This window comes from Tympanuchus pallidicinctus, unplaced genomic scaffold (assembly GCF_026119805.1).
Source record: "Tympanuchus pallidicinctus isolate F22 unplaced genomic scaffold, pur_lepc_1.0 scaffold15, whole genome shotgun sequence".
Classification (NCBI taxonomy): Eukaryota; Metazoa; Chordata; class Aves; order Galliformes; family Phasianidae; genus Tympanuchus; species Tympanuchus pallidicinctus.
Window position 1 is genome coordinate 23129390 of NW_026294669.1, and position 27795 is coordinate 23157184.

Genomic DNA, 27795 nt, shown 5'->3' on the forward strand with positions numbered 1-27795 from the left:
TAGGGGAGGATCCTTGGTAGGGATTGCTAAAGCTGTGCTTGAAGGTTTTTCCCTGCTTACTCAATTCATAAAATCTGGAATGGTCTGGCTACTTTCTGGCAGCACCAGTAAGAGGTATGAAACAGCTTGGAATAATCAACAGCAAACTCCAGGCTTGATGCTTCAAGAACAACATTGCTTACCTTGTCTGAATATGAAAATTGTTTGTGGTCCCCGTATGTTCATAATCATGGATGGCAGCTGCAAAAATCATTGCTAAAATTTCCAGTTCTGTGAGCCAGTGCTAGTAAATGAAAAACAGATCTTAGTTATGTTTTCTATAGCTGCCTAATTCAGATTAACTGCATTACTGAAGTGTTCTGCATGACCTTCAGCTAAAGTAAACTTCATCATTTTTTGATTCCAGCTGACTATACAGCCACCATGCCTAAGTATTGTACAATAAAATTACTCCTTCTGCTTATTTGAATGTCTCCAAGACTCAGTTAAAGCCTTTATGGACACTAGCAAAGTAAATACTGTCAGCCATAACATATAAGCAGCTTTTAAGAAAATTAAGTGGTGTACTTTACTGTTATTTGGGGTGGGAGGTGTCTAATATGCTAACCAATATGTGACACTTGCTAAATTGTAGTAAATTCTTCTAAAAGCTTTTTACAGAGCTAAGGCTGTAATTTCTTTTTTTTTCAGTGAAAAAATATGCAGTTTACAATACCTTTTTAGGTACAACTATAATACTGAAATTAGGTCATGGGAGATTTTTCTTTTCTAAATTATATTGTACTTTGTGCTACCATATTGCTTTCAGAAATGTACAAATATGGTGCATAAAATTAGTATACAGTTACACAGAACAAAAGAAAACACAGATAGTCACACAAGCACAAGAATTTTCTGCACTTTTATACCTCTGGCTAATTCAAGATTGCTTTGTTGGTATAATCAGCTTTGTTATTTTCTCATTCAAGTTCTACTTTCTTTAATGGTAAATACTTAAAGCATCAGGAGAAAATTTACTCCCCCCAAAAATAGGGGCAGAAGCATCAAGTGATAGTTAAGCCCACAGACATAGGACTGATTAAGTCAAATGACAGTCAGGTATTTCCACACATATTTCAGATTTTTTCCTGTGTAGAAGTAAGCTTCTGTGCTAAAAGATCTACGAATGATTTTAACCCAAATATATACATACATGCACCAGGGCTGCTCCAAAAGCAATGCCTCCTATTTTGTTATTTTGGCCTATGGCGTCAGAGGTAGATGTTGGCAGTATGGCTGTAGAGGATGAACCTTCCCACCAACATTCCATTACATTATATTGCCATGAGACAGACGGCAGGAGGTGAGCAGTCTGACAAAATGGTGTCTGACATGGAAGTGTGTACGAAGCAAAGGTGTGCCGCTGAATTCCTCCATGTGGAAAAAATGGCACCTATTGACCAATTCAATACTAGCTGAAGGTTTACAGAGACCAAACAGTGGATGTGAGCATAGTGAGGTGGTGGGTGGTGCACATGAGCAGTGGCAACAGTGACGTGAAAGACAAGCTACATTCCAGACAGGCATACACAGCTGTCACACCATGAAATGAAGAGCACTGCTGTCAGCTCATCAGCAGATTGACCAGTGGTGGTGACTATATTGAAAAAAAGCGTTTTGTAGCTGAGAGTTTGCTCCATCAAATAGCGCTATTTTGCTCGTTGTATCTGTTATAGTCTCCGTGGAAATGAATAGGAGGCATTAGTTTTGGAGCGAATGCCATGCCCTACATGAGATGCACGCAGCGCCAGAAGTGGTATCAGTTTTTCAATAAAGAAAGGAAACAGTCAAAATTCATTAGCTGTGTGAGAACAATAAAATAGGTCATTCAGAGACCAGCTAAGGCAGCCAAGGAACAACAAGTACTAGCTGTATAGATTTTAAAAGGTCACAACAGAGGAATGAGAATGTACTGTAAGCAGTTCTAAAAATGGAAACATTGACCTTCATAGTATTGTCTGTCGTTAGAAACTAGGCCATGACTCGTCCTGACTTTCACGATGTTTTCAACATACCAAATAGAACAGAAATCCAGAAATTATGAGCAACCAAAGCCAAATACAAACTTTTTCTTTCAGATGCTTTTTTAAGCCTCAACTTTTTTAGCAACCAAAATAGTTGCTAGATAATTCATTTACAAGTCAAGAGAGCTTCTTACAAACAATATCTGTAGACTACACAGAATTTTCATACTGTGCTCATGAAAGTAAGTATTCTGGACACTGCAGCAATATCGTCAAAATTCAGATTAGTGTCAAAATCAGAGAAATTGAGAACTATTTAGCTAAGGGATTTCTAAGGAAGAGGAGTAAGCTTTCTCTCTAAAAGCCAAGTTAATTTATTTCAATAGGAGTGTGCAAAGCAGGTTCTGGTATCCAGAGGTCTGGCAGACAGCAAGGAGCTGGAACCTACTTCCCTGCTAGCAGATATTCAGCCATGAGAGTGTAACTACTGTTGGAAAAAAAAAAAAAAAAAAACAACCAAAAAAATCTTGAGAGAGCTCTCTACTGAGAGATGCTTTGCAGTACTATAAATTGCTTTATAAATCGATGCACCTTAACTTTTCATGAACTCTGGTTCTAACTATTTCTTTAAACAAGGCTGGATTAAAAAATGAGTAAAGCTGTGAGTCTCACAATACCCTGGTTGATAGCAAAGACATTTTTTCTTTTCATTTGAGCAATACAGGTATGTGGGAGGAGAAAAGAGATGGTGGGAAGATGATCGATGACTCAAAAGTTCTTCACAAGATGTATTCCCTGGGATTTGGATTCTTAAATTTGTAGAGATGAAGATCTCATAAATGCTAGCTTGAGCTATATATTTCAGTTGTATCATCTGGGATTTAATCTCTTGGAGAAGTTAATAGATTGTCTGCCATCTGTGATATCTAACTTCCTAACACATCTGAAGTGATCTGAAGTGGCTGAAACTCATTTCTTAAGATAGACAGGCAATGTCTTCCATAAAATATGATGATCATTCTATTTCTTTAAACAAGACACTGAAAATATATTATTCTTCACCATAACCTTTCTAAAAGCTTTCAAACCAAAAGCTATGAACAGTCAAACTTTTGCCAAATGCTGAAATCTGACTGTACTCCAAGTGCCAAACAGATATACAAATGACCTCCACAATAGGAATTACAAAAAAGATTTTCAAATCTCAGTTTCTTCTAACATTTGCTTCACTGTGTCTTTCAGAAGTGAATAAGCAAGACAGCCATTCTTTGCTGTCAGAATCAGCTCCTCAAGGTACAGTAAAAGCACAAGAATTTCAAACCAAATGTCAGTCTGCAAAACTCCGAGGAATCTGATATACAATTGTATCAAATCGCTTCCTGTCCAAGTAATTGATAGACGATACAGCAGAATTACAATTAGTATTACAAAGGACACACTCCAAAAACAATTAGATCAAGAAGCCAACTTCTTGGTTCAGGAGGGCTAAAATTAATCAGGCAACAGCAAAGAATGAAAGAAAAAAAAGTTAAGCAGAACATTTGTGCATATAGTGATGAATTCTCAGACTGCAAATGACATTTGGACAGAAATACACTGCAAGCTGCGGAATCACTAGGCCTCCTTTCAAACACTGATTTCTATAAATGTTTCTTCTGCCTGGCAAACTGCATCTGTTTGAAGGCACTCTTGACTAAGTGGTGTCCTAGTTAGGTAACTTTCCAAGAACTTTCCAGTATCATAATTCAGCAATTCAAAAGCGAATATTTAAAAAGTGGCCTAATTTTACAGGAATATTTTGCACGGATATTGCAAGATTAATGAGCTTCTACAGCAAAGTAACAGCACTGAAGTTTATGCTTCTCTGAAAATAGTTGTCCAAATCACATCCAAGTGCAGTTACAAAGTTAAATTGCCTACATTGTACCACTTGAGTTGTTGAGGCCTTTCTCAATCTCATGTGTATCTGGTGGAACAGCAGATACTCAAATACAAAGCAGATTCTTTGATTCGGTGTTCAGAGCCTTCTGAAGTGTGTTGCACTGTTTAATCAATGGCTAATCATTCCAAATTAACTAGTATAACTCACAAAGTTCAAAGTTTGTTCTGGCACCATGAAGGAAATCTGGAATGCTATTGTCTTTTTTGAAGGGAGAAAGAGCACAGCTGCAGTAAGCCAAAAGAATGTTTATAATTTTAATGTTTGTAATCTGTAATACAACAAAGGGATTTTTCTCCCTGTTGAACTGCTTATCCTGCACCAGAGACATGCTTCACATGACTTAATGCTTGCTCTGATCCATGATGCATTCAAGCTTTTTCTTTTATTAAAATGTTTCTTTAATAAGTGAACATCTAATACAACAGCTTTGGGTTGGAGTTAAGAGAGTTGCCTAACCCATTTTTCAGGCTTCTATGGAAGTCCTTTCTCAAGAAAATATCTCAGTGTCAAAGGGAATACTGGCTGGTGAAGATTCCAGACATCACTCCACAAGCAGTATTTGCCTTAAAATGTGGCCTGAAAATCTCCATGTTTAGAAGTAAAAAGCTTCCTTCAAACTACAGAATTAATTACTGCAATGCCTAGAGACTTGTTCTCTCCTGAAGCCAAAGCTTTCAGGTAGAAAAGGCTTAGCATAGGTAAATAACTGTCATTTATTGTCTATATGTTGAAGTACAAACATTTACAGTCAGCCTAAAAATTTTCCTTTCCCAAAGTCTCATGGATTCATTTCAAGGCTCTACAAACAGAAATCAGACACTATCACTTTCCACACGTCTGGCATTTTGTAAATTAAAAAAAAAAATAAAAAGGTGCATTCATACTGAAGACAAATCATCAAAAGTCCATTGACAGAAATGTCCATTTACTTCCAGTCAGTACTCATTTTTGTCTCGCAACCTGATAGTGAGGAGACTTTCACAGCTGCTATTAAATCAAACATGAGTAAACAAGAGTAAAACTGCTTGCACAGACTCACTTCAGATCCCAAAGTTAACACAAAAGAATATTGGGATATTGCAAAAGCGCAAGGCAAATGCAATTTCCTGCCTATTGAAGGCATATGTGACACACAGTGGCAGTCCTAAAGATGGTTATATACCAAAAGAAAAAGCAGCTCAGAGTGTTTGAGTAAACCTGAACTGAATCAGTATTTCTTTCAATGGCCAAGATCTCAGCAGATACTGAAGTTTCCTTGTCTGATCACGCCTCCCAGGCTCCAATGTGGAAGTGAAAAATTCTCACCCACCCACTACTGCAAATATCTCTTTTAATATGATATGCAATGCCAAAGCTCAGCCAATGAAAAGCAAAAAGGGTTTAACAACGATTTTTTTTCCCCCCTTTTTCTCCTCAACATCAAGCTGGAAGAATTGTTAAACAGAAGACTGGAATCTCTCTGAATAATTTTCAAGGAGCTTTTTGCTGAAGCCACGCATACACAGCTATCCAAAACATCAGAGAATCTGCAAAAAGAAGTAAATTGAACTTTGTAGTATTTCTTACCATGATACCAGTATGAATCATTATGTAATGCACAGTTTGAGTAACATCAGCTGCATGGATCAAGTTGTGATATGGATTTTTGTATTTGCTGTAACCAACCTCAAGAGTTTCAGCAAAAGTAATAAGGTTGGGAACAGGGATCTGGGGAGGAAGTAAAAATTAAAATAAATGTTTTTTCCTGCAACAACAGCAAAGTTAATCATTCAATAAATAAACCACAAATAAGTACATCACAAAATTTTTGTTATGAACAGAAGAATTTAAAATGTAAAGGTCTAAAATCTAACATGCATCTGGAAGTCTTCACCCAATTTTTGTAGACGTTACATCCTGCAACATACACCATGCACAGCATGCAGTCAGTGTACAAGAGGCTGCAGAACTATTGACTAAATAGATGTGGAGAGGTTTCTTCCTGTATGCAGATTGTTCCTATAAGAAAGTTACAACTAACAGGAATCTAAAAATAGGAAAACTTGTTTTTCTTGATCAGCTTTACATTGAGACAGTATTTTCTTGAACCTGGCAGTCTCCATTCCCTGTCTCCTACTTCCTCTAAGCAATGTATAAAATACAGGTACTATTTAGTCCCACTTTTTCCCATGTAATGAAGTGATATTTTCCTTAAAATTTCTTTTTCTTTATATAAAAGTCCTGCAAGATAAACTGTCAGATTGAGAATGAGCTTAATCCCACTAAGCCAATAACCCTGTGCATTTTTTTCAATCTGTGCTGTTAATGGTGGTCCTGGTAGGGCTCTGACATCATCCAGACCCTCCCAGGAAAAGCTGAGTTCGAGTTACTGTATAAGTCAAATTACTGAAATCAACTTCAAAATGAGCAGACTCTTCCAATGGAGCTTGAAGTTTGGCAGTGAGAGATTTTGAGCTGTATTGAAACTTCAGTAATTTTATAATAATAAATTTGGTGCTTCAGATTTTATCTCAGTTTTTCAAAGTTGGTTAGAAATACTCCATATTGAACCACAACACCCTACAAACACCACCTAGAAGCAGCCTTTTCTATATATTACTAAAGTTGCTTTCAACTGGGAGGTTCAGCTAAACTCCTCCAGTTTTGGCCAACACACAATGAACTGTATTATGAAAACAGTACTCAGGATTAACTACAGATTCTACCTTATTAGGAAACTTTTAAAAATCTGCCTACTTAATCCATTTAATGCTTACAGCATTTAACTGCTCAAGAGCAATGTCCCATCCCAAATTGCCTTGACATGGTCTATGTAGCATTCAGGTCTTCATCTGCAGAAATATCTGCAGGCTCTGGGTAGAGTTTCATATAGCGGAACTACTGACATATTGTTATGTTCAACTTGCCATCTTCTATGAAGTTCTGCACTGCACTGTACAAAAAAAATAATCTCAAACCCATCCTGGCTTTCTTACATTTTAAATTTGACATACTTATTTTTGCATGCATATTTTTATCTGTGGATAGCTTCTGACCTTGAAACGGTTCAAAAGGTCATATCGGGTGAACAGCTCGTACATCATAAATTTCAGACTGTGTTCTCCACTTGCTTCATTTAGGGCAAATACGTCAAAAGACCATTTATCAACATCCTGTAAGTGTGCAGAAAAGAAAAAGAACACCATAAAGTTTCAGTTTGTTTAAGTAGCATTCCAGCTAATCACTGGAAAAGATATTTTGCTTTTTTAGGGGAGAAGAAAGGGAAAGAAATCAATGTCTTGGGCTTTTTGTTGTTGGTTTTTTTGTGGTTTTTTTTTTTTTTTTTTTTTTTTCCAATTCTTTCAAACTCTTTTTGTAGATAATATCTCAGTGAATATTTATTAATAAAAATATTAATATATTAATAAATATAATAACATTAATAAATATTAATAAAATACTTGTAACATGTCCTATGCAACTTCGAATCAAAGGCCTTAATCCTTCAAATTTAACATTTGGTGTAAAATTTTTCTGTAAAAGTTAATTAAGCTAATGTGAATAACTATCCTTCAAATAGGCTTCTATGCGATGTTATTAATGCTACAGCCATACAGAGATTTGTAAATAACACAATAATGCTGTGCTCTCAGGAGAAAAGGTAAAGCTCTACATTCTTTCTCAGGGTATATCATTCTTTATTGCATATGTAGCCATAGTAATTTTACTATTATAAGAGACTGACTTTTAAGTAAACTATAGCGTTGCCTTAAATTCACAGAAAAAGTGCCATTGTTCCATAAGCCACAATTTCTTTCATTATCTCTCTCCCAATATGACTTTCTTTTCTTTCCTAAAAAGAAAGCAAATGCTGCTGCCAGAGATACTGATTACCATACTGGTGGGAGCTGACACAATCACAACTGTCACATTTTTATTAAAATTTCTATACCAGTTTTATACTCTTGCTCTAGTAACACCTAAATGAAATCACAACAAAACAGTAAAACAAAAACCAGAATCATATGCTATTTTTGAATTTTGAACTATTAAATTGCTCTGTTCTGTGTGTTCAGTTCTGCAGTACTAAATGTGTCCAGGGTATATTCAGTAGAAAAAATTTTTTTACTCTAAAATTCACTAGAAATAAGTACTAATCCATTCAAATTTCACAATTATAGTTATTTCACCTTAAATGTTACAATCACTTCTGCTGGGTAAGCCAAACCAACCATGCTAGAAGTTCTCCGGTACATCCTAAAAGAACAAATAAAATATTCAGTAAGAGTATTTCATTAAAAAGTATTATAACAATTTCTTGTTTTGTTTAGTCTTCTTTCATGATCTGTGAAAATAATACTAGGCTACTTGAGGGTCTGGTCTCAAAGATGACATAAGCACTTTTATGAACTTAAGAGACAAGCCCCTTTGATGGTGGATTACTGTTGTATGTTTCTGTAATATTTGGCACACATCTTCATGTAGAAGATTCCAAGCTTTAAAATCCATTCTCAGAATTTTCCAAAGTCCAGGAGATTTCATTACAAATGTAGAGATTTTATCTGGGTTTCTGTATAGAAACATACACAGATATATAATTTGAATCCTAAAACCTGTCTTAAAGAATTGATACAGGCTCATCCCACCTTTTACAATAGACTCTGTGGTTAAATGTAATACTTGCCAAGGTAGGAAAACAGAACTCTCACCTTTCTACAAAAATCCCAGCCTGTACAGCATGCACAATGCTTCGAAATTTGGGCTTTTCTTCAGGTCTCCTCTTCACTATTCCCATTTCCCTTGTGAATGTAGAAGCTAACCAGTCTCGCACTTCCAGCGGGACCGAATCCGACTGGATGTCCGAGAGTTCATCCTCAGTGTCCAGAAGCCTCCTACAAAAAAGTTAATAAAAGTTAAGAAAATATTATGGACAGAAGCAACAGGAGAATGGACACACAAACAGCTCTCAAAACTTCATTTAGCAGAAGCAAATGTTGTCTGTAGAATTAACTCAGTGCATTATCAAAGGTCCTCTCTGATAGACACACCAAGGCCTCGAGGAAGGCATGCACAGCATATGGCTTCCCTCCTTCCCCTGCTCAAATCCTAGAATGTATAAGATGCTCAAAAAAATATTCAAGAAAAGATAAGTAAAAAGTTTTCCACAAAGATGTCATAGCTTTGGTGGACTGAAATGTAACAATGAGTTATAAAATCCTTCCATATAAAAGAGTGACTGACATGAACACCTAGAAAAAGAGGTACAACAAATAAAACCAGTGATCAATCTAAACCATCCTCCAAAATGATACAAAAATTTACATGCAAAATAAATTGTATTATGTAACAACCCTACAGTGAATGGGTTTCGATGAGCATCCAGAATATGTGTTCACTGCATTATTCCATTGCTACAACAGCAGTAATGAGAATGAATTTCTCCTGTTTTGAGATCAGTACTCCTATTGAAGGGTTGGTAACAAAATCATAACAATGTTATTAAAAAACTGGACTACAAGTCCCTGGTCAAGATCTTAAATCATTTAAATGGTCAGAAAAGCTATATATACCTAATGCAGGATAAAAAATCTTTAAAAGGAACTTCACTTAAACAGAACCAGAATCAATTCATTTAGAAGAAACTACAGTATTCTCCTAAAACAGAGTCAACATTCAACAGTCATATTCTACAATTCTACAGATCTACCACTTTTTTCTTTCTATCTTTCTATCACTTTCTATCACTTTTTTCTTGCTATTATTCACCCACATCACTCAGTCTTCTGGGGTTTTTCCAGAAATAAATCACCTATTTATTCTCATAATAAGTTTTCCTTCATCAATTGTTCAAGAAACTCCAGAGGCAGGATGATTTGAACATATGCAATGCATGGCAACCTTTTAAAACATTCTATTAAAACTAGTACCAATTGAATTCCAGACACGATCTGATGACATATACTTATTTCTCTGGAGATGTCTTTCTGAAACTGTGCAGGTCTCCATGAATTGGACACAAAGCAATCGTGGACAAAGTATTTTTGATTGTGAATTGCTTATATATAACTCCTGATTCTTCCTCCTACTTGTGCACTCTTTCTTCATATATTCATATCTCTTCATCACTGTTTTGAAATCCTTAGCCTAATCTAGGTCTTCTGTGTCTTCTATGGCAAATAGAGAAACAGAACAAAAACACAGATGATGAGGAAAGCCCTGTACGCTTCAAAGGAACCCACACATAAATCTAATATTACCTGAGGGATTAGAGGGTGATGTTCAGTAGGAAAAATGATGCAAGACACTTTACATAAATTATTTGAGAACACTGGAGTTTATTGCGTATTTGTGCTCATCTGCCCTATTAATTTCAACAGCTCATCTGGTTGGCAGGACATTTTGTGGGACTTCCCAACCAGGACTTAAAAAAAAAAAAAAAAGAAATCATAAAGTTCTCCCCACAACAACACTGCTTTCTGAAAGAACAGTGGTTCCTATTTTTTAGGGGTACAAAATTGTCAGATTACAAACACAGAACAGAAGAGGAACAGAATAGACAAGGATGATGCAGTTTTTCTGGCAGTGGGGAACTGGTCAGAAGTGGACAATTTAATCTGGAGGAGGAGAAGGATTTGTGCAGAAGAAAGGACTCGGGCAAATCATCTTGCAAACCTGAACTAGGGCTGAAACTGCCAAGAGGTCAAAAGCTATAGACTGATTTTATTTCCCAGGTTAAAAACTGTTATAGTGCACTGAAATCTCTACTAGAACAACACCATTCTTAAATATCCTGTATGCTTCATAAATACGAAGTATACATTAAATATCCTGCACACATCGTTCTAAAAATTTTTTTTTCAGGATTGGCATTTGATGCAGTATAAACAGGAATAGGCCTTGTAATTTCTAAAACATTTTTCTAACTATTCAAAAGACAAGAAATTATTCCAGCAATAAAAAGACCATTGGCAGAGTCTGCTGCAGGAATAATCCACATCTTCTGTGTAGCACAAAGAACACTACGCTATTTGCTGTAGTCTGCTGTAGATGTGAATTGGGTACCACATCCCGAATCAGTGGAATCTGAATTAAGGCTAGCAAGACACACTTCTTGTTTCTAGTTTCTCTAATTTTTTTAACATTCATTTGTAAATCAGGAGGATTATTCAGTCTGTATATGATAATGAAAGGAATTACTTTAAGAAGACTGAACAGAGAAATCAGAATTTGAAGAAAGTGTTTATTTAATCAAGATTTTTTTGTTTGGTTTCTTGAACACTCCAGATTTTTTTCATGACACCAATCCTTTGTAATGAGAGGTGACTGAGCTATGTTTTATGAGAGTGACAGGTTAAGTGCCTCTGGTTCCTGGTAAGGAAGAAAGGCAATTGTAACAAAGAATGATGTTGTAAACACAGTCCTTTGTACCAGCTCCTACAGATCCCTCGGATTAGAACACATTCAACATATACCTTAATCACTTCTCAATGATAATTACTTTCTTTCAGAAGCTTGAATGAAAGAGCATTTGAGGAGAGTAAGCATGGAGTGGTAATTGCCTATTTTCTGCAAGTCTGTACATCTTCCTGACCTTTTGAATAATACAGTTCACATAGGCAAAAAATTATTCATGGCATGTGCATTGCTAGAAACGGCCTATGAACAAATTCACTAATGATTGTCATTATTCAGTAATTGGAGGGGCAGGACTCATATACGGGTCTACACAAAGTAGAAAAAAGGGATGATTAGGTAGATCTATAATTTGATGGTAATTTTGTTCAGGAAAGAAACAAATTAGGATATATATTGTAGTATATAAACTACACTTAATTATCACAAATTGTTCAATATTGACCAATACTGAACTGATTTCTTGGTTTGTTATTTTTGTCTACTTATGTCCATTCACTTTGACTAAAAAAGAAACTATGAGTATCTATAAGAAATCCATTATATTTCCACAGGTGTGGATAGCATACATATTCATTTTGCAGATTCTGCAAAATATATATTCAATTGTTCATCTTTTATTTACTGATATGAAAACACTTTGAGTGTTGATTGATGTGTATACAATGCATGTGTTTCACAAATGTCTGCCTTGTGACATAAGAACTTTGTATTGTTCTATCAGTATTTTTACTGACATGCAAAATGTACACATAAATTTTACTAAAAGTAAAACAAAGAACTTTCAGCAAAAGTATCAGAAATAACAGATATTAACAAGAAGTACTAACAAGAAGTATTTCATCATTTTATATAAGTCGCAAAAATTAGCTTTTACATACAGCTAGGATGAGGTTTTGATTTTGATGCTTTTTTTTTTTTTTTTTTTTTTTGACACAGATATTGGTTTTGTATTGAAGCATTTTGAATTCTAAGCATGTAAATCATTGAAGTGAACATACCAAGAAGATGATCAAGCCCATTTTTCTACACATCTGTGCCTCTTACTGTCACTTCTGTTGATCGAAACTTGACAGAAACAAAGGCTGGCTCTTCCAGAAAGCTTATGATCACATTGCTTCTGTGCAACCACTGAGCATTGTCATCATTGCTTTGAACAAGTTTTACAATTCAACATTTTCTATAACTACTGGAAAAAAAAGTAATGGTCAGAAGTGTACGTTGAGAATATTTTTATTCCTGAGCACTTATATTACAGGCCTTTTAATGTGTATCTGCTTAGAACTGATAGCTTCCAAGAGCTTCAGTAAAATCAGTGACTCAATAGGCAGTTACTGGTGTTTGGGTTTTGTATACTGAAAGTTATTTTTCAGATAAAAGAAAAAATATATTTATAAATTCTCATTCGGCAATTCTATTATTATTAGAATTCTTGCTCTAACCTTCTGCTTCATGAATCACAGGTGAATACGTAAATTATTTTTATAGGAAATTATTTGGGATGCCTTTACGTTAAAAAAGAGAAGAAAAAGATTAAATAATACCAGAAGATGAGGTCAAGACAGATAAACATTGTTAAACCATTGATCTTGCTGAATAGTGCAGAGTTTTTTGTAAGCTTTTGCAATATAAAATTTTGTGTATGTTCAAAAATGCCATTGGATAAATTGATGAAGAAAATAATAAGCGATCTCAACCTCTAAATAGAAGATAGAACCTCTAGTTTAGGAACTATTTGGAATGGACGGTTGCAAGATCCATAGTCTCATTCCCCAAAGCAACCTGACTGAAGTGCTGAGATGGTTGGTATTTTCTTTCTGTGTTAGAGCCACGCAGTTGTTCTCATAAGTCAGCCTCAAAGTAAAACTGTAGTACGGCAAATATCACTGAATTGCAAACCATGAACTCCAGTTCAAATTAAACTTCAGTTTAATAAAACACATATTAATTTACCAAGGCACGTAATTTAGCTTTTTCTCTCCTAAACTTACAAATGCTAATAAACAAATGTAGCAGACCAACAAAAAACACTTTACCTGTGGCATACCTGGAATTGTCTTAAACACTTCCTAAATAAGACCATCACCCTGACAACAAATTGGAGGCTGAAGATGTGGTTGAGTGAAGGGAGCCCTGCAGAGACACGACAGCCTTGCTCTGTCCCAAACTGCCATTTGCAGCAGTTTAGGCTGCAAACTTGTCTATTGCAAACTTGTTGCGAACTTACTGACAAACGTGATGGCAAACCCCAGGTAAAAGGAAGCCTAAAAGAAGTTCTGGAGGGCTTTGAGACTTCAATACTTGGAAGCTTCTAGACAAGCACTCTCACAGACTGAGGACCTCCCTGTCAGCTGGACAAACACTGGAACCTAGACTGGTCTTCTCTTTGTCTGTCTGTCTCTCACTCTGTCCTCTCTCCACACTCCACCCTCCATCTCTCTCCTTTCTTTTTCCCTCATAAAGTTGGTAGGTAATACAAGGTCTATTCGAATTTCTTATAAAAACACATGGTTTAGCTGCACAGCTTAGACAGATATAGTTGTAAGAGTGCTGATGCTTTTAAGATAATTGTAGTACAGAGATTCTCATTAAAACTGATGACTGTGTTTAGACCTTGAGTATCGTTTTACATTAACCTAACAAGGGGGATTTGCAAATCTGGTCACAGCACACTCTTTACAGGTGGCTCGTGACAATGAAGAAAAATGCTCTAACAAAATGTGTACCACAGAAAGTACTTTTTCTTCAACATAAAGTCAGAATTTCAGGGTTACGTACACTTATTTTGCCCATATATCATTAGCCTATTAAGTAGATGCAATATGTGGAAGAGAGATGTGTGGGAAGAAGAGGGGGAGGCTTAGGTTATTTAATTCTATTCATTCCATGAGTGGAGCTCCCATTGACAGTTGTGGGAATATGTAAGATATGGCCCATGGCATTTCAGCTTAGCAGTCAATTAACACTGCAGCCATAGTAACTAATAACCTGATTTTCTTGTCATAGTACTGTGTTTTTCTATCAAAAGTAATTCTTCAAAATTTAAGCAGTGATCATTTCTAGCTCTTTTTTCATTTAATCAGAATTTTAAATATAGTAATGGGCGAGTCAGAAGTATATTTCTTTTCCCTTAGGAATATATCAAATGTACCATGGAGGAAAAGATGGAAAAGCAAATGAAAAAAAGAAAAATTAGATAATAGCTGAGGAGGAAAAAAAAAACACACCAGTGCCAATCAGTCATTTTACTTAACTGAGATGGTGAAAGATTTCAAAGAACACAGATGAGCATTATGTGATCCAGGGGAAGGATGAGAGAAGGAAGTATTAGCTCTTTACTGCTTAGCTAATTAATCAAGCTAATGACCTAGCCAGTAAATTGACCAAACTCCTCTTCTAGGTCTGGAAACAGAAGGCAAAGAATTTATAGCCCAAATGGATGATTTACATTTTTCCTAATTATTTGTGTCTCACTATATTCATGAATGAGCATGAATCAATATCTTTAATCAATATTTACATCCTCATAGGACAATACAATTTCTACTTACTTTCAGTAAAAGATTAACTTGGGCACCACTGAAGATTAAGCAAACAGCAAAAATGACTGTGGTCCATTATAGGTATATAAAAGTCTTTCTAAATAAGTAATGAACTAATCAACACTTAAAAAATTTAGCATATTCTTCAAAAAACTTGTCCTCAGATTTAGAACTTCAAATTAATTAACTATTAATTAATTACAGCAAATGCCAAAGACTGGATGAAATACATTATGAAAGCAGATAACTAATGGGTGAAGGGCCATCATCACTGGAAATATTTAATTTTTGATAGGTACTGCCTTTCAACTTGCTTTTCTATACAGAAATGCAGACCTAGACAACAAATAGTCTTAAAATTCATGATATCCATTATTTAAAAAAATAGAATTTTTCAGGAGTATATCTGTTACTATATATATTTTCCTGTTTTTGATCAATTGCTTTAATTCCAGAAGCTCTGTAGAACAGGGCCTATTGCAGGGCATGACTCTCAAATAAATTGACATCAATCACTTTGAGATATAAACATTCAATAACTTTGTGAAAATGTAGTCAGGCCATTTATTAAATGACTGAACTGATCTGCAGAATTTTAGTCAAAGTTAACAGATTGTCAATAACTTTCGATCTTATACGTATACATAATTTTGATGCTATTTTAAGTTTCCCTTTCAGAAAAGCTTTTGGTTTAGTACAAAAGCCTTTGGAGGTTTATTTTAAATTTTACACAGCTGGAATACACTGAATTACTCTCAGCAAAATAAGCTTTTTTTCTCAGTGATTTCTAAATATTACTTCTAGAATCACTTAATAGGTGAACTGAATAATTTTCTTCATATGACATATTTATTAATGACAAAGCAATGTATATTTAATGACGGACTGGATGCAGAGGACAGCAATACACACTCATAGCAAGCTCGTTGGATCATGAGTACTTAAGACTCTGATTTAACTTCATGTTTAAATAACTGTCCCTTTCAATTTCCCCTCCACTAAGTAATCTCACACAGGAGTCATAAAGTCCAGTTTTTTTCATCTGGCAAATAATTACCAAATAGGACATCTTATTCCACTTGTTTTAGCCGTGAACAGTAGACTGATTACAATTCACAAAGTCAGCTGGATTTGGTACGCTACCTGTGAGTGGGACTGGAAGGCAAACAGCCCTGTAATGTCAAGCAACCAGCTCCTGCTGTGAGATGCTAAGCAGCAGCTGCTCTAAGCTGATTTAGTGGTAGCTTAGAGCCTTTTAATGCTAATGTGAAATACAACTTGTGAAAATGAAATAATAAAGAAATGCATAAGATGGAGCCTTCTCTGACTTCCATTCTTATTTAAAATACAGAGAAGCTGCTAAATCCGTATCAATGGCCACAACAAAGTGAAAAAAGACACAAAGGTTTTAAATAAGTATCCAAGTCATTTATTTTGGGAAATATTAATTACTAGTCTCAGACAGAGCAGCTGCTATGGGCTCAGTCTGTTGCAGTACTGAGAACAGGCAACAGCCTCTTCCTGCTTGCAAACGCAACCAAAGCTGTGCACTGCTACACTCACTGTTCCTCACCTTGGAATCTCCAGGAAGCAGGGGAGAATGGCACTGAGTTAGTGGGCTGCTGCTATGCTCCATTCATGATCTCAACACAGCTCTGTGAGCACCAGCAACTAGCCAAAACTAGGCTCCTCTCCTCTCCTCTCCTCTCCTCTCCTCTCCTCTCCTCTCCTCTCCTCTCCTCTCCTCTCCTCTCCTCTCCTCTCCTCTCCTCTCCTCTCCTCTCCTCTCCTCTCCTCTCCTCTCCTCTCCTCTCCTCTCCTCTCCTCTCCTCTCCCTCTCTCCCCTCCCCTCCCCTCCCCTCCCCTCCCCTCCCCTCCCCTCCCCTCCCCTCCCCTCCCCTCCCCTCCCCTCCCCTCCCCTCTCCTCCCCTCCCTTCTCCTCTCCTCTCCTGTTCTCTCCTCTCCTCTCCTCTCCTCTCCTCTCCTCTCCTCTCCTCTCCTCTCCTCTCCTCTCCTCTCCTCTCTTTAGATTCCACATGACAGATATACAAGTGTGTGTCCCCATCATAAATACTTCTGTGGTGTGTTTTCAGAGGACACGTAGATGTTTGGTGATGTTGTTAACTCTAACTCTTGCAAGTGGCACAGTCACTGTTTAGCGTTTTTCCCTGCTTTAAGGCTGGCAGCAGCAGAAATACTTGGTGTGTTACTGGAGCAGTGCACTGGAAATTCATTATGGTCCTAGGTGTATAGAACAGCTGCAGACACAAAGACAGGGTTTAATGACCTCCTGTTTCACTAAGTTTATGCATATCCGAATGCAAACATTTTTAAATAAGGGGTTTTTCCTCAAAAAGACTGCTGTGTTTATTTTATGGTATCATTTAAATACCTCCAGCACTTCCAGATCTCTCATGCAAACAGATGACACGTATTATTACAACACCACTTACCCTTAATGAGATTTCCTTTCCGCCTCAAGAATGTGGCAATGACTTGTATTTGTTATTTTTCCTTGATGACTCAAACAAAGATGCTGAAAGCAATTGCTAGCTGTATAAAACACATCTCATTCACATATTACTGAAATATGAACTCATTTAAGTTAGAAGTTTTCAAAAGACTGAAGTCTTTTAGAAGGGTATTTTACAGTATAAAACCAGTCATATCTATGCATAGAATTGAAAAAACACAGATAAATATCTTCCTGAAATCAAGTCTATTTTGTAAAATATTAAAGCACATGAAGTGTAAAAATAAAACTTTTAATAGGAACAAAAAATTCTGACTTTATCCAGAACAACTTAAAAACATTTTCCACAGTAAGTTTAAATTTTCAGGGTTTTTGGCTTTCAAATGCTTTTTTTTTTTCTTAATTTTGTCATTTCCATCTACATTTTACTTGACTTATTTTCTTCTCACTTACCACAAATGAAGAGCTGTGTTTACAAGGAACGGAACAGCTGTCCTCACTGGATTATCAGGCTGTATTTATTTCCTGTTCAACTCTAAAAATCCTTCTTCCACTACCTCAAGCCAAGTGTCAGGTACAAACGGAGAAAATTCTGCAAGACTTGTCAGAATTATTTATAACACCTATTGAGTAAGTCTGAACTTCTTCCACAGAGATCTGCTGAGGGGCTGGAGCAGTGAGAGGTTCTCTGATTATTTTTAGCTGACACTGAGCCTCCGCTCCAGTGACCAAAGCGCTAGTTTTCTTTCAAGGAAGTGTCTCGTGTGCCTTACAGTTATGCAGTACTGACAGATGCAGCAGTCCTAAAAAGTGTTTGATAAAGAAGCTTGTTAATTAACATGGGGCCACAGATAATTAAGCTCAGAGAAAAGCAGCACTTACATATATCTGACTTCTCTCCATTTTCCAACTTCCCGTCAGCTCAGAATCTTTCATACAGCATACTGAAAATCACTACCCCAAATCAATTTTTCATAATTTGGGGGTGCTATTTCTACTATCTGGCTAGTTCCAAAGGAATCTGTTCTCAGAACACTGTAATTAAAACCTGCTGTGTTACCTCTCTGCCTTTTCACCAACCCAACTGCATATATTTTTAGAAAGAGCTTGTATGGATATAAGTATGTGTACTCAGTTTTTAAAAATGCTATATTATTCTCAGATCAGAGGCCACAGCAGAGAGCAACAGAACAGCAGAGAAGCAAGTAGGACCTGAGGAAGGAGCTCCTTACTCAGCTAAAGGGTTGGAATTCTATCGTCCATTTCAAGCTGATGGTTGTATGCTAAATGAAAACTTAAGGTGCTGCCAGCTTGCACATATTTGCATGTCCACATACAACTTTATAGAATTGAAAGGCCTTTCAATCAAAGTAAATCAAATCTCTCTCTGTTCACTGCTATTCCTAATCTGACTATCGAGATACTTTAGAGGGCTCTCTGTCAACTGGTATTGAGTTCTATCTCCCAGAAAATGGGGGAGGAAGAAAACATCACAGACAGGATCCAGTTTTAGTGCCTGATTGAAGCTGAGGTCTTCTTGGATATGTAAGCAATGGTTTAGTAAAATACAAAATATGGCTCTTTTAATGTGAGTTGAGTGCTCTGTACTGAACCTTTTGTCCTAAACCTGCAATACTTTGGACAAGGAGACATCATTGCACTTTCTATACTGTACATCAAATCGCAGGATTATTTTTTTTTATATGGGAAAGTGTCAAAATTTAAAACAGTAGTGCAGATAATATTTTAAATATTTTACAATTTTACAATACTTTACAAAAGTGGAAACTCAGCCTGTATTCTTACCATAAATTTAACAGAAGGTCCAAACAATGCACCATTCTAAATCTGAATCTAATTGCATTAGTCCAGAGACGGAAAATAAATTCAGAAACTAAAACCAAAACAGACAATATGGAATATAAAGTACTAAACACTAAAAATAGGAGAATAAAATTTGAAGAATTGGTTTCATTAAAGTTACTTCACTTTTAACTGTTACTCATGCCATAAGTAGCATGGGCAAGGAAAATTCCTTTACATCATAATACTTCAGAAAAATAGCTGTAGGTATGGGAGGAAATACATAATCCATATGCTTAATGTATATATAGAGAGAGAAAATAATAACAAAAATTGGCATGTCTATCAGCTCAGTTTGCAGTTGTGTTGTAGAAGTATTCAGTGAGTTACAACAAAACTAGACATCTGTCTCAGTTTTAATTAATTTCCTTTATGACTTATTATAATGAAAAATCATATTGTTAAGCAAAATATGGAATGCAATTCATAAATAAGATTTCAAGTTAGATATCAGGAAAAATTTCTTCTCAGAAAGAGTGATGAGGTATTGGAATGAGCTGCTCAGAGGTGGTGAAGTCACCATCCCTAGCGGTGCTCAAGAAAAGGGTAGATGTGCAAGGAGGGACATGGCTTAGTGGGCTCAGGATGAAGATTGGACATCCTGTGGCCTTCCCCAAATATAATGATTTTTTTTTTAAAACATCTGAATAATCACCATTATGAGATCATAATGCTCCTAAGGTTAAGAAAATAGCCTGAGAATGACAAAAATCTTCTAGACCACTATAAAGTTAAGTATATTTATTTTCATTTGGGCAGTTTAATAATCCTGCCACTGAGACCTATGAGGGCAATAAACTTATTTAAAGAGTTTCAGCTGCTGCTGAAATCTAAGCATTTTCAGGTGTACCAGATTTCTCTGCATATGAAATTTCTGTTACTTTTCTTGATACTCCCACACGGAGCTAGAAAGACTGGGTTCCTCATTATAATGATACTATTTGTTTCAATAAAGGCCTTATTTTAGAAACAAAAATTTTTCACAGTCCTGGTGCTACTACTCAGAAAGAGCTATGAGTACTGTACCCACTTAATCACAGTGCCTGGGAGGTGCATGGAAGGAGTAATTACATCCTTGCTCCCAACTGACTGTGCAGCTATGACACAGCTCTGTGGTTGTTCATGCAGAATGCATGAAGTTCTGTTCACTGATGATTTTAGGGTATTGCACGATGCAGAGGTGAGGACCCAGATTTTCCAAAGCTTCTTGAGAACTTGAACTGTGTCAACAGAATTTACATTTAGAACTATTACTGGAAAATAAAATGTTACGGTGCTATTAGTGTAATATATGCTTGAAGAGAAGTGTGTCGATCATTTCTTTGTACATCTCCCTAAGAAATTTTATCACTTTAACTTCAAACTATTTTAAATGCACAAACCAGTCCTTGATACAATACAATACAAAGGAAGCTTGATTAACTTAAATCAATCAGCGAAACTGAAATAATTACATTCATAGTGGTACATAAATGGAATTAACTACGACTCAGCTGCTCCGGAAGTCTCTCTTACCACAGTTTTATCGTCTTTTACAGAACTGGACAGGCATTAACTCTAAGAGCAGGACACCAGCAGAAGTGATTTTGCTAGCCCAGTCTGTATTATAATCTGGGAAAACCAGAGCATTGGTACCAAATTTGCTATTGTTTTCATCCTTCTGTTTGCAAATGTTTATGCTTTCTATTGCCTAATAGTTGATGCTCCTAATTACAAACCAGCACGGTTTGGTGTGTGAATCATACACATTAAAGGAAAGGAAACTGGAAGAAGTTAGAGCTGCAGTTTATGCACTGTACCACATTTGCAGACTTCCAAGAAGAAAGAGAGGATGAGATAGCTAGGTCTGTGCAATAATTAGTAGATGGCAGACTTCCTAAATGTCAGAAGGGACTGAGACTAGACATAGCATGCGTGCTCCAGCAGTACTGAAGAGGGTTTGGCAGACTGTTTTACAAGAACATTCTGCTTTAAAAAAAAAATAAAATAAGCATGTTGAAATAAAATTGTAAATTAGCTAGTTAGCATCAATTATATTACATATCTTAAAATGTTTTCAGGAAGAACTTTTACGTAGAAGTTCCAATTTCATTGAAGTCAACCCACATTTAAGATGACTGCCATTAATACTGCCAGTAATGATAAATACAAACAAATAATTAAATACTATAAAATAAATCACAACTTTTCGTTAACTTATATGTTAGCGGCCAGATTATAATACCCTGACTCATATCTGTGAGCATTTCATTTCCAAACAGCTCATTTTTTTCGTGACATAGTCCTCAGTATGATTATCATTGTGTGACCTATGTGCGAAAGAAAATCCATCATCCATCATTCAGAAATTTCTTATGACTTTATACTGTCAACATCTGGCAAGTGAAGATGACAGAAACTAAGCAAATTCTCCAGATGATGGTTACACCTGATCTTTGGAATCCTAAGTGCTTTAACCTTGTCACTAAAAAATCTAAAAGCTACCCATTATTCTGATTTGCAGAGATCTTCAGTTCATAACATTTACAACTGCATGCAAAGACTAGATTTGTAAAATGTAACTCCCAACTGCTCTTCCTTTTTTAAACTAAAAGAGGGGAGGTTTAGATTAGATATAAGGTAGAAATTCTTTACTCAGAGGGCAGTGAGACACTGGCACAGCTGCCCAGAGAATCTGTGGGTGTCCCATCTCTGGAGGAAGGCCAAATGGAATGGGGCCCTGGGCAGTTGAGCTGGTGGGGGCAGCCCTGCCGTAGCAGGGAGGCTGGAACTATGTGATCTGTGATGTCCTTTCCAACTCAAACCATTCTATGATTTTATTCATGTCAGACTCACCTGGTTTCATCAATATAAACTGCCTCCAGCACAGATGCTGCATATTCAATGTTCTTTTTTAAATCCACCACATTGATGTCACCTTTCTCCAGTTGCTTCACCAAGCATCTTAATCTGTGGAAGAAAAAAAATATATATATATGTCAGAGCATTGCTTATTTCAAATTTTAGTAACAGCTTCTCCCATCTGGAATATTGGAAGCAATGCAACAGTCACTGTGAAGAGACCTCCAATGCATTTTTTGTCTTTTTTTGTTTTTAAATCCACTTTGAGAACACACATAACACAATTGTTCACACATAATTGTCCATTCTTTACAGCTTATCAAATAGGCAAGGTCCATTAAGAGTCAGAGGTCCAACAAGTCAGAGAGGACTCGCTAACTATGATCACAGGTATTTTATATTAATTTGTGACACTGCTAGTCTCCAGTTTTATTTAAACACTAAATAAAGCTTTGCAGGTTGTCATACATGGTTTTTCCCTGCTTAAAAGTTAGGTTATATTTTTAATATCCATGACACATGGACTTTCCTTCATTTTAATGACTTTATTTTTATTTTGGCCTCCAGTGTATTTTTGCTGCAGAATATGAGCTAATGTGGAGCTCTACTGCTCTGTGTTTACAGAGAATTCATCATTATACCAGAAGAAAGGTGGTGCCTATGGCATTAGAAAAATCCAAATATTTTCCCAAGTGTGCTTTAACTTTTAGTTTTGAGAACATTCTTTTACATTACAAACATGGAAACGCCCAAAAGAGATTTTGTAATGCATGGACTCATGCCTCTGTGGCAATAAACTTGCACAGACAAATTACTTGAACATCAGATTCCTCCTAAACTCTTTGATGAGAACACTTCTGACAGTGCTCAGTTAAACCATATGGAGAAGTCGCAGCACTGCAGAGAAATAAAAAATTATCAGTAATTCTGTAGAGCTGTGACAAAAAGGATGTTCAGACAAGTATGGATATTTTCTTCTTTCTGTGCAAATCTCTAAGCTGAAATGATTTACAGTTTTGTAACATACAAGGTAGATTCTTGTAAAGATATATTATGATTTTAACAATAAAATTATTTTAACAATCATTTATTATTTTAACGGTTTTGATGGGATAATGTTTTTATGTTATGAAATGTGAAAAAAAATGTGAAACAAGCATCTAGTTCAGAAGTCTGTTGAAATTAATTGAATTGAAAAAATTGAAATTAGTCATCTAATGCTGGCTACTTATAGAGAAAATCTATAACATGCAACACATTGTATAAATATAAGCAATGCAAAATCAGTAGAAATAATGAATAGAAAAAAATAGGCAAATGAAATTATGGCAGATTTATGTTCATTTATTTTTATTAGCATATAAAATATTTGATTCAACCTAATTAAAATGTATGATTACTTTTTTTTTTTAAATGATGCAATGTTGGGAATAAATTTCCCACAAACTCTTGGAAAGTATTATTCCATCATAAAACAACCTTCATGTTTTTCCTTTATATTTATTTGGAAATAAGCATAATGTTAGCTTATGGTATTGTGAAAGACTCCTCAGTTCTTCAAAGTCTTACCTGAAATTAGTACCGAGCATAATACAAATAGGGCTCTTAGTAACCATAACCACTTGGTATCCTACACAATGCATTACGTATAAATGGAATGGGAAAATTAGAGTTGATTTTTTTCTCAGAGGGTTGAAGTGGGTGGCTGAAATACTGTGAGAATGCATCTCCTACACAGAAACAACCTTATGCACAAGGAGGCAGTTCTAGGACTTTGTTCCCTCTCTCTCAGAGCACCTAATGACTGCAGAGGCGAATACACTAAACAGGCTGGCAGTACTCGGTGCATGCACAGTAACTCTCCTGAGAGTTGCTTCTCAGCAGCGCATGCACCCATGCACACGGTTTCTCCCGAGCACAGACACCACTGCTACAGCTTGCCAATAATTTAACCATTTGTGCTGTTCCCTTGGTGTCAGATCAAATTTCACTTTTTGAGGTGGAAGGGTAAATTGTTTTAAAAAGGCATCATTTCACAAAGGGAGAACCAGGCTAGAATACAGCAATCATGGTTCAAAATTGCTTAAAACCCTACGATTTCCTGTAGTGTATTTTGCTCTTAACTATATGGCTCTGTTTCCTCAGGGCATAGATCAAATGACAGATATGTGGAATTATTTGTATGCTTGCAGGAGGAAAGAAAATCCAGAGGGAGTTGGAAAGCAACAAAGACCTTGCAATACCTTACTTCACAGGTCACAGTCAGCTGATGCAGTTTGCCCTGCAGCTATCATTTCTTACACTAGGAAGAATGCGGAACAAAATAAAACATCAGGAAATTTGGGAAAGTCTTCTCAGGCAACGTTAAGGGGATTCTGAACAGGTCACAGAGACAGGAAAAGACAAAACTCATACATTTCAGTGCTGACCTGGTCACCTCACACATCCGCATTGTGTGGTTATGTTCTCAAGAATGTCTGCAGCTGACCCAATGCAGCTCTCCATAAAACCACAAGATAATATGGTTGAAGGGGAGGCCTACCTGGTCCAAGCCCTTGCTTAAAGCAGAGTCAACATCCAAAGTAGATGAAACTTCGAAGTCAGATCAAATTGCAAGAGGCTTTTCCAACTGAGTTTGTGATATTCTCTAGCATGGAGATTCCACAAACTTCAACCAGTTCCAGTATTTAATCAGCCAGAGATACAGAGAGAATATTTCAATAATGAGATTGAATATTCTTTACTGAAAATGTCACTTTGATAAAAAAATAAATACATCAGTTTATAAGACAAAACAAGTGTTAAAATGCTTATAGTGCAGCATTCTGCAAGATAAAGAAATTTTTGTAAAAAGGAGAAAGAAAAAGAACTAAAAAATAGTGATTACTGCAGCTGGACAGGATTGGGTTTTGTTTGTTCTTGTGGAATTACATGTAATAAGTGAAAAAGAAACGTGAGAAATACAATTGGAAAACTTGAAATGCTACTTAAAACTGGAGCTAAAATTTGTACGATCCTGCCTGTGAAATGTAAGAAAGAAATAATGAGAAAAATCTGAAGTAGCAAATAGCCGTGAAATAGAAAAATGAACTGTTTTGAGGTACAAAATAAACTGTATGCAGAGCTAACACAACACAGTAGAAAGAAATAGATTTATGGAGAAAGAAACATCTTATTTCTCTCAGGACAAATAACAAGCACAGTTTAAAACTACCAGTCCCAGTTTGTAAGGGTGAGAGAAACATCTGCAAGTAATAAAGGCAGTGGGTGGAGAGCCATCTTTTGTCCTATTAGGTAAACACCACTAACAGCCATGATGCAGGAGTAAAAAACATTGCTGGACAATGCAGGCACACTCTGCCCCCACCTGCCTTTGACAGTGAGCAGGCGCAGGGGCTGGGCTTGCTTGGCCCTCACCCTTCAGCCTCTGACACCTCTGCCCAGCAAGAATACTTGTCTGCTTTCCCAGCAACTGTCTTCATCTTCCAGTGGGCCTCCCCACTGCCAAGCACTGCAAAGAACCAGCTTTCTAACCTACACATCTGGACTTAGCTTAAAACTGCTTTGGAAACTTTGTGCAAAATAGTTGGCTTTTGCAACAGATAAAGGGGGAGTGAAGTAAACTGTAAAGTAAACCATAAATAAACCTTGTTTCCTGTTATATTTTGAAGATAATGGAAGTCACTGTTGAAGGATGGACAGTGAATACATTGATATTATTTTAAAATAAAATATTAATAATAATATTCTAAAAATGCTTATGCTAATTTCAGAGAAAAAAAGATATTTGTATTAATATTTAGTAATCACAATGTAATTTTAAAATGGTGTGTATTGTTTAAGTTAAGTACAACTACAACTAATAAATTGTTATGTTTCATGAACTGGTTGAGAAAATCCTTGCTGTGTGCCAAATGTATTAATTACTTGAAAAGATGATGAGTAAGTCCTGACAATATGTGAAAAAGACTGAGGACAGAACCAACACTTTCCTGTAAACTGCAATTTCATATTTTGTTTGGACAACTTAATACTGACTAAGAAGATTAACTTGATTGTAATTACTGTTATATGAGTGATTTAACCCTCTAAATGAACATTATAAACTAAAAATGGACGGGTACGTAATATGAAATTAAAAGTAAGGTGAAGGATAGTAACCATTTTCTGACAATCCAGTTAGTTCATATAATCACAGAATCATAGGGATTGGAAGGAACCTCAAGAGATCACAGAATTGCAGGGGTTGAAAGTGACCTCCAGAGATCACTGAGTCCAGTCCTCTGCTAAAGCACATACCCTGCGATAGGTCACACAGGAAGGCTTCCAAATGGGTTTTGAATATCTCCGTAGAAAGAGACTCCACATCCTCTCTGGGCATCACTCCATCACCCTTACCATAAAGAAGTTCTTACACATGTTAGTACAGAATTTCCTACATTCCAGGTTTAGGGCATCACTTCTTATCCTATCACTACAGAGCCTGGCCTCATCCATTTGCATCCATCTCTCTTCAGATGTTTATAAACATTTATCAGATCCGCTCTCAATCTTTTCCTCCCCAGGCTGAACAGATCCAGGTTAGTCAACCTTTCCGCATGTGGGAGATGCTCTAGGCCCTTAATCATCTTTGTGGCCCTCTGCTAGACTCTGTCTAGGTGATGGTTGTCTTTTAAGAATTGGGGAGCCCAGAACTGGACAAAGTAGCCAGGGTAGATCAGAGGGGAATCAACCTGCTGGCCACTCTCTTTTCAATGCACCTCAGGATACCACTGGCCTTGGCCACCAGGCGCATGGTGGCTGATGACTCACGGCCAACCTGTTGTCTACCAACAGATCTCCAGGTCCTTCTCCACAGAACTCATCTCCAGCAGGTCATCCCCTAACCTGTACTGATGCGTGTGGTAATTCCTCCCCAGGTGCAAGACTCTACACTTGCTCTTGTTAAATCTCATCAGGTTCTTCCTTGCCCAACTCTGCAGTCTGTCCAGGTCTTGTTGGATGGTAGCACAGCCTTTTAGCATGTTGCCAATCTTCCCAGCTTTGTATCATTAGCAAATTTGCTGATGATGGAGCCCATCCCTTCATTCAGGTCACTCATGAAGACGTTGAACAAGACCAGACCCAGCACCAACCCCTGGGGAGCATCACAAGTTACAGGACATCTATATCTAAATAATCCACTTATTTCAATGAATACTTTATATAATCATATAGATCAGAAATAAAAAAGAAGTTGTAATAATAGGCATAAATTATGTACAAAGTTCACGCTCTCGCTTCTTCAAGTCAAAAATCAAAATAACATAACGGTTGTTAGAAACCTTTTAGTGGGATGGCAAGGCTATAATTCCCTTTCTGCATGTTTTCTACAGGAAAAAAAGATAAATACCATCTATGAAACAACAAAATTGCAGATACAGTTGTAATATTTTTAATACATGGTTATGAAAAACTAGATCATTAGAATGGATGAGAGGAAATAGGAAAATATTCAAAATATGCTAATAAAGGTTCAGGAGCAATCCCTTTGGTTAGCAGGTCTTGTTTCCCCACTCCCACCTGCCATTACAATATAGACAGTAGCGTGGCTTCAAAAGAACTAGCCATTACTTCAAGCCTTTTACACAAAGGAAAATACATGGACACAAGGACACTTTGCCAGTCAAGGCAACAGGTCAATAATGGGCAAGGATTAGAACGGATAGCTCCTTATCTGGATCTTGATGTACATTTCAT

The 27795-nt window shown here is 36.4% G+C and overlaps 1 protein-coding gene across 10 annotated transcripts in view; it reads right to left on the minus strand.

Annotated features, from left to right (window-relative positions):
* PDE1A (phosphodiesterase 1A) overlaps positions 1-27795 on the minus strand; it is a 197445-nt gene that overhangs the window by 30034 nt on the left and 139616 nt on the right. For all 10 annotated transcript variants that reach the window (XM_052676054.1, XM_052676053.1, XM_052676052.1 and 7 more), the window contains 6 exons: positions 22051-22164; positions 8634-8816; positions 8115-8181; positions 6981-7097; positions 5512-5652; positions 183-283 (listed from right to left, as the gene is read on the minus strand). In XM_052676054.1, coding sequence (XP_052532014.1) covers positions 183-283; positions 5512-5652; positions 6981-7097; positions 8115-8181; positions 8634-8816; positions 22051-22164 — 723 coding nt within the window. The remainder of the gene's footprint in view (positions 1-182; positions 284-5511; positions 5653-6980; positions 7098-8114; positions 8182-8633; positions 8817-22050; positions 22165-27795) is intronic.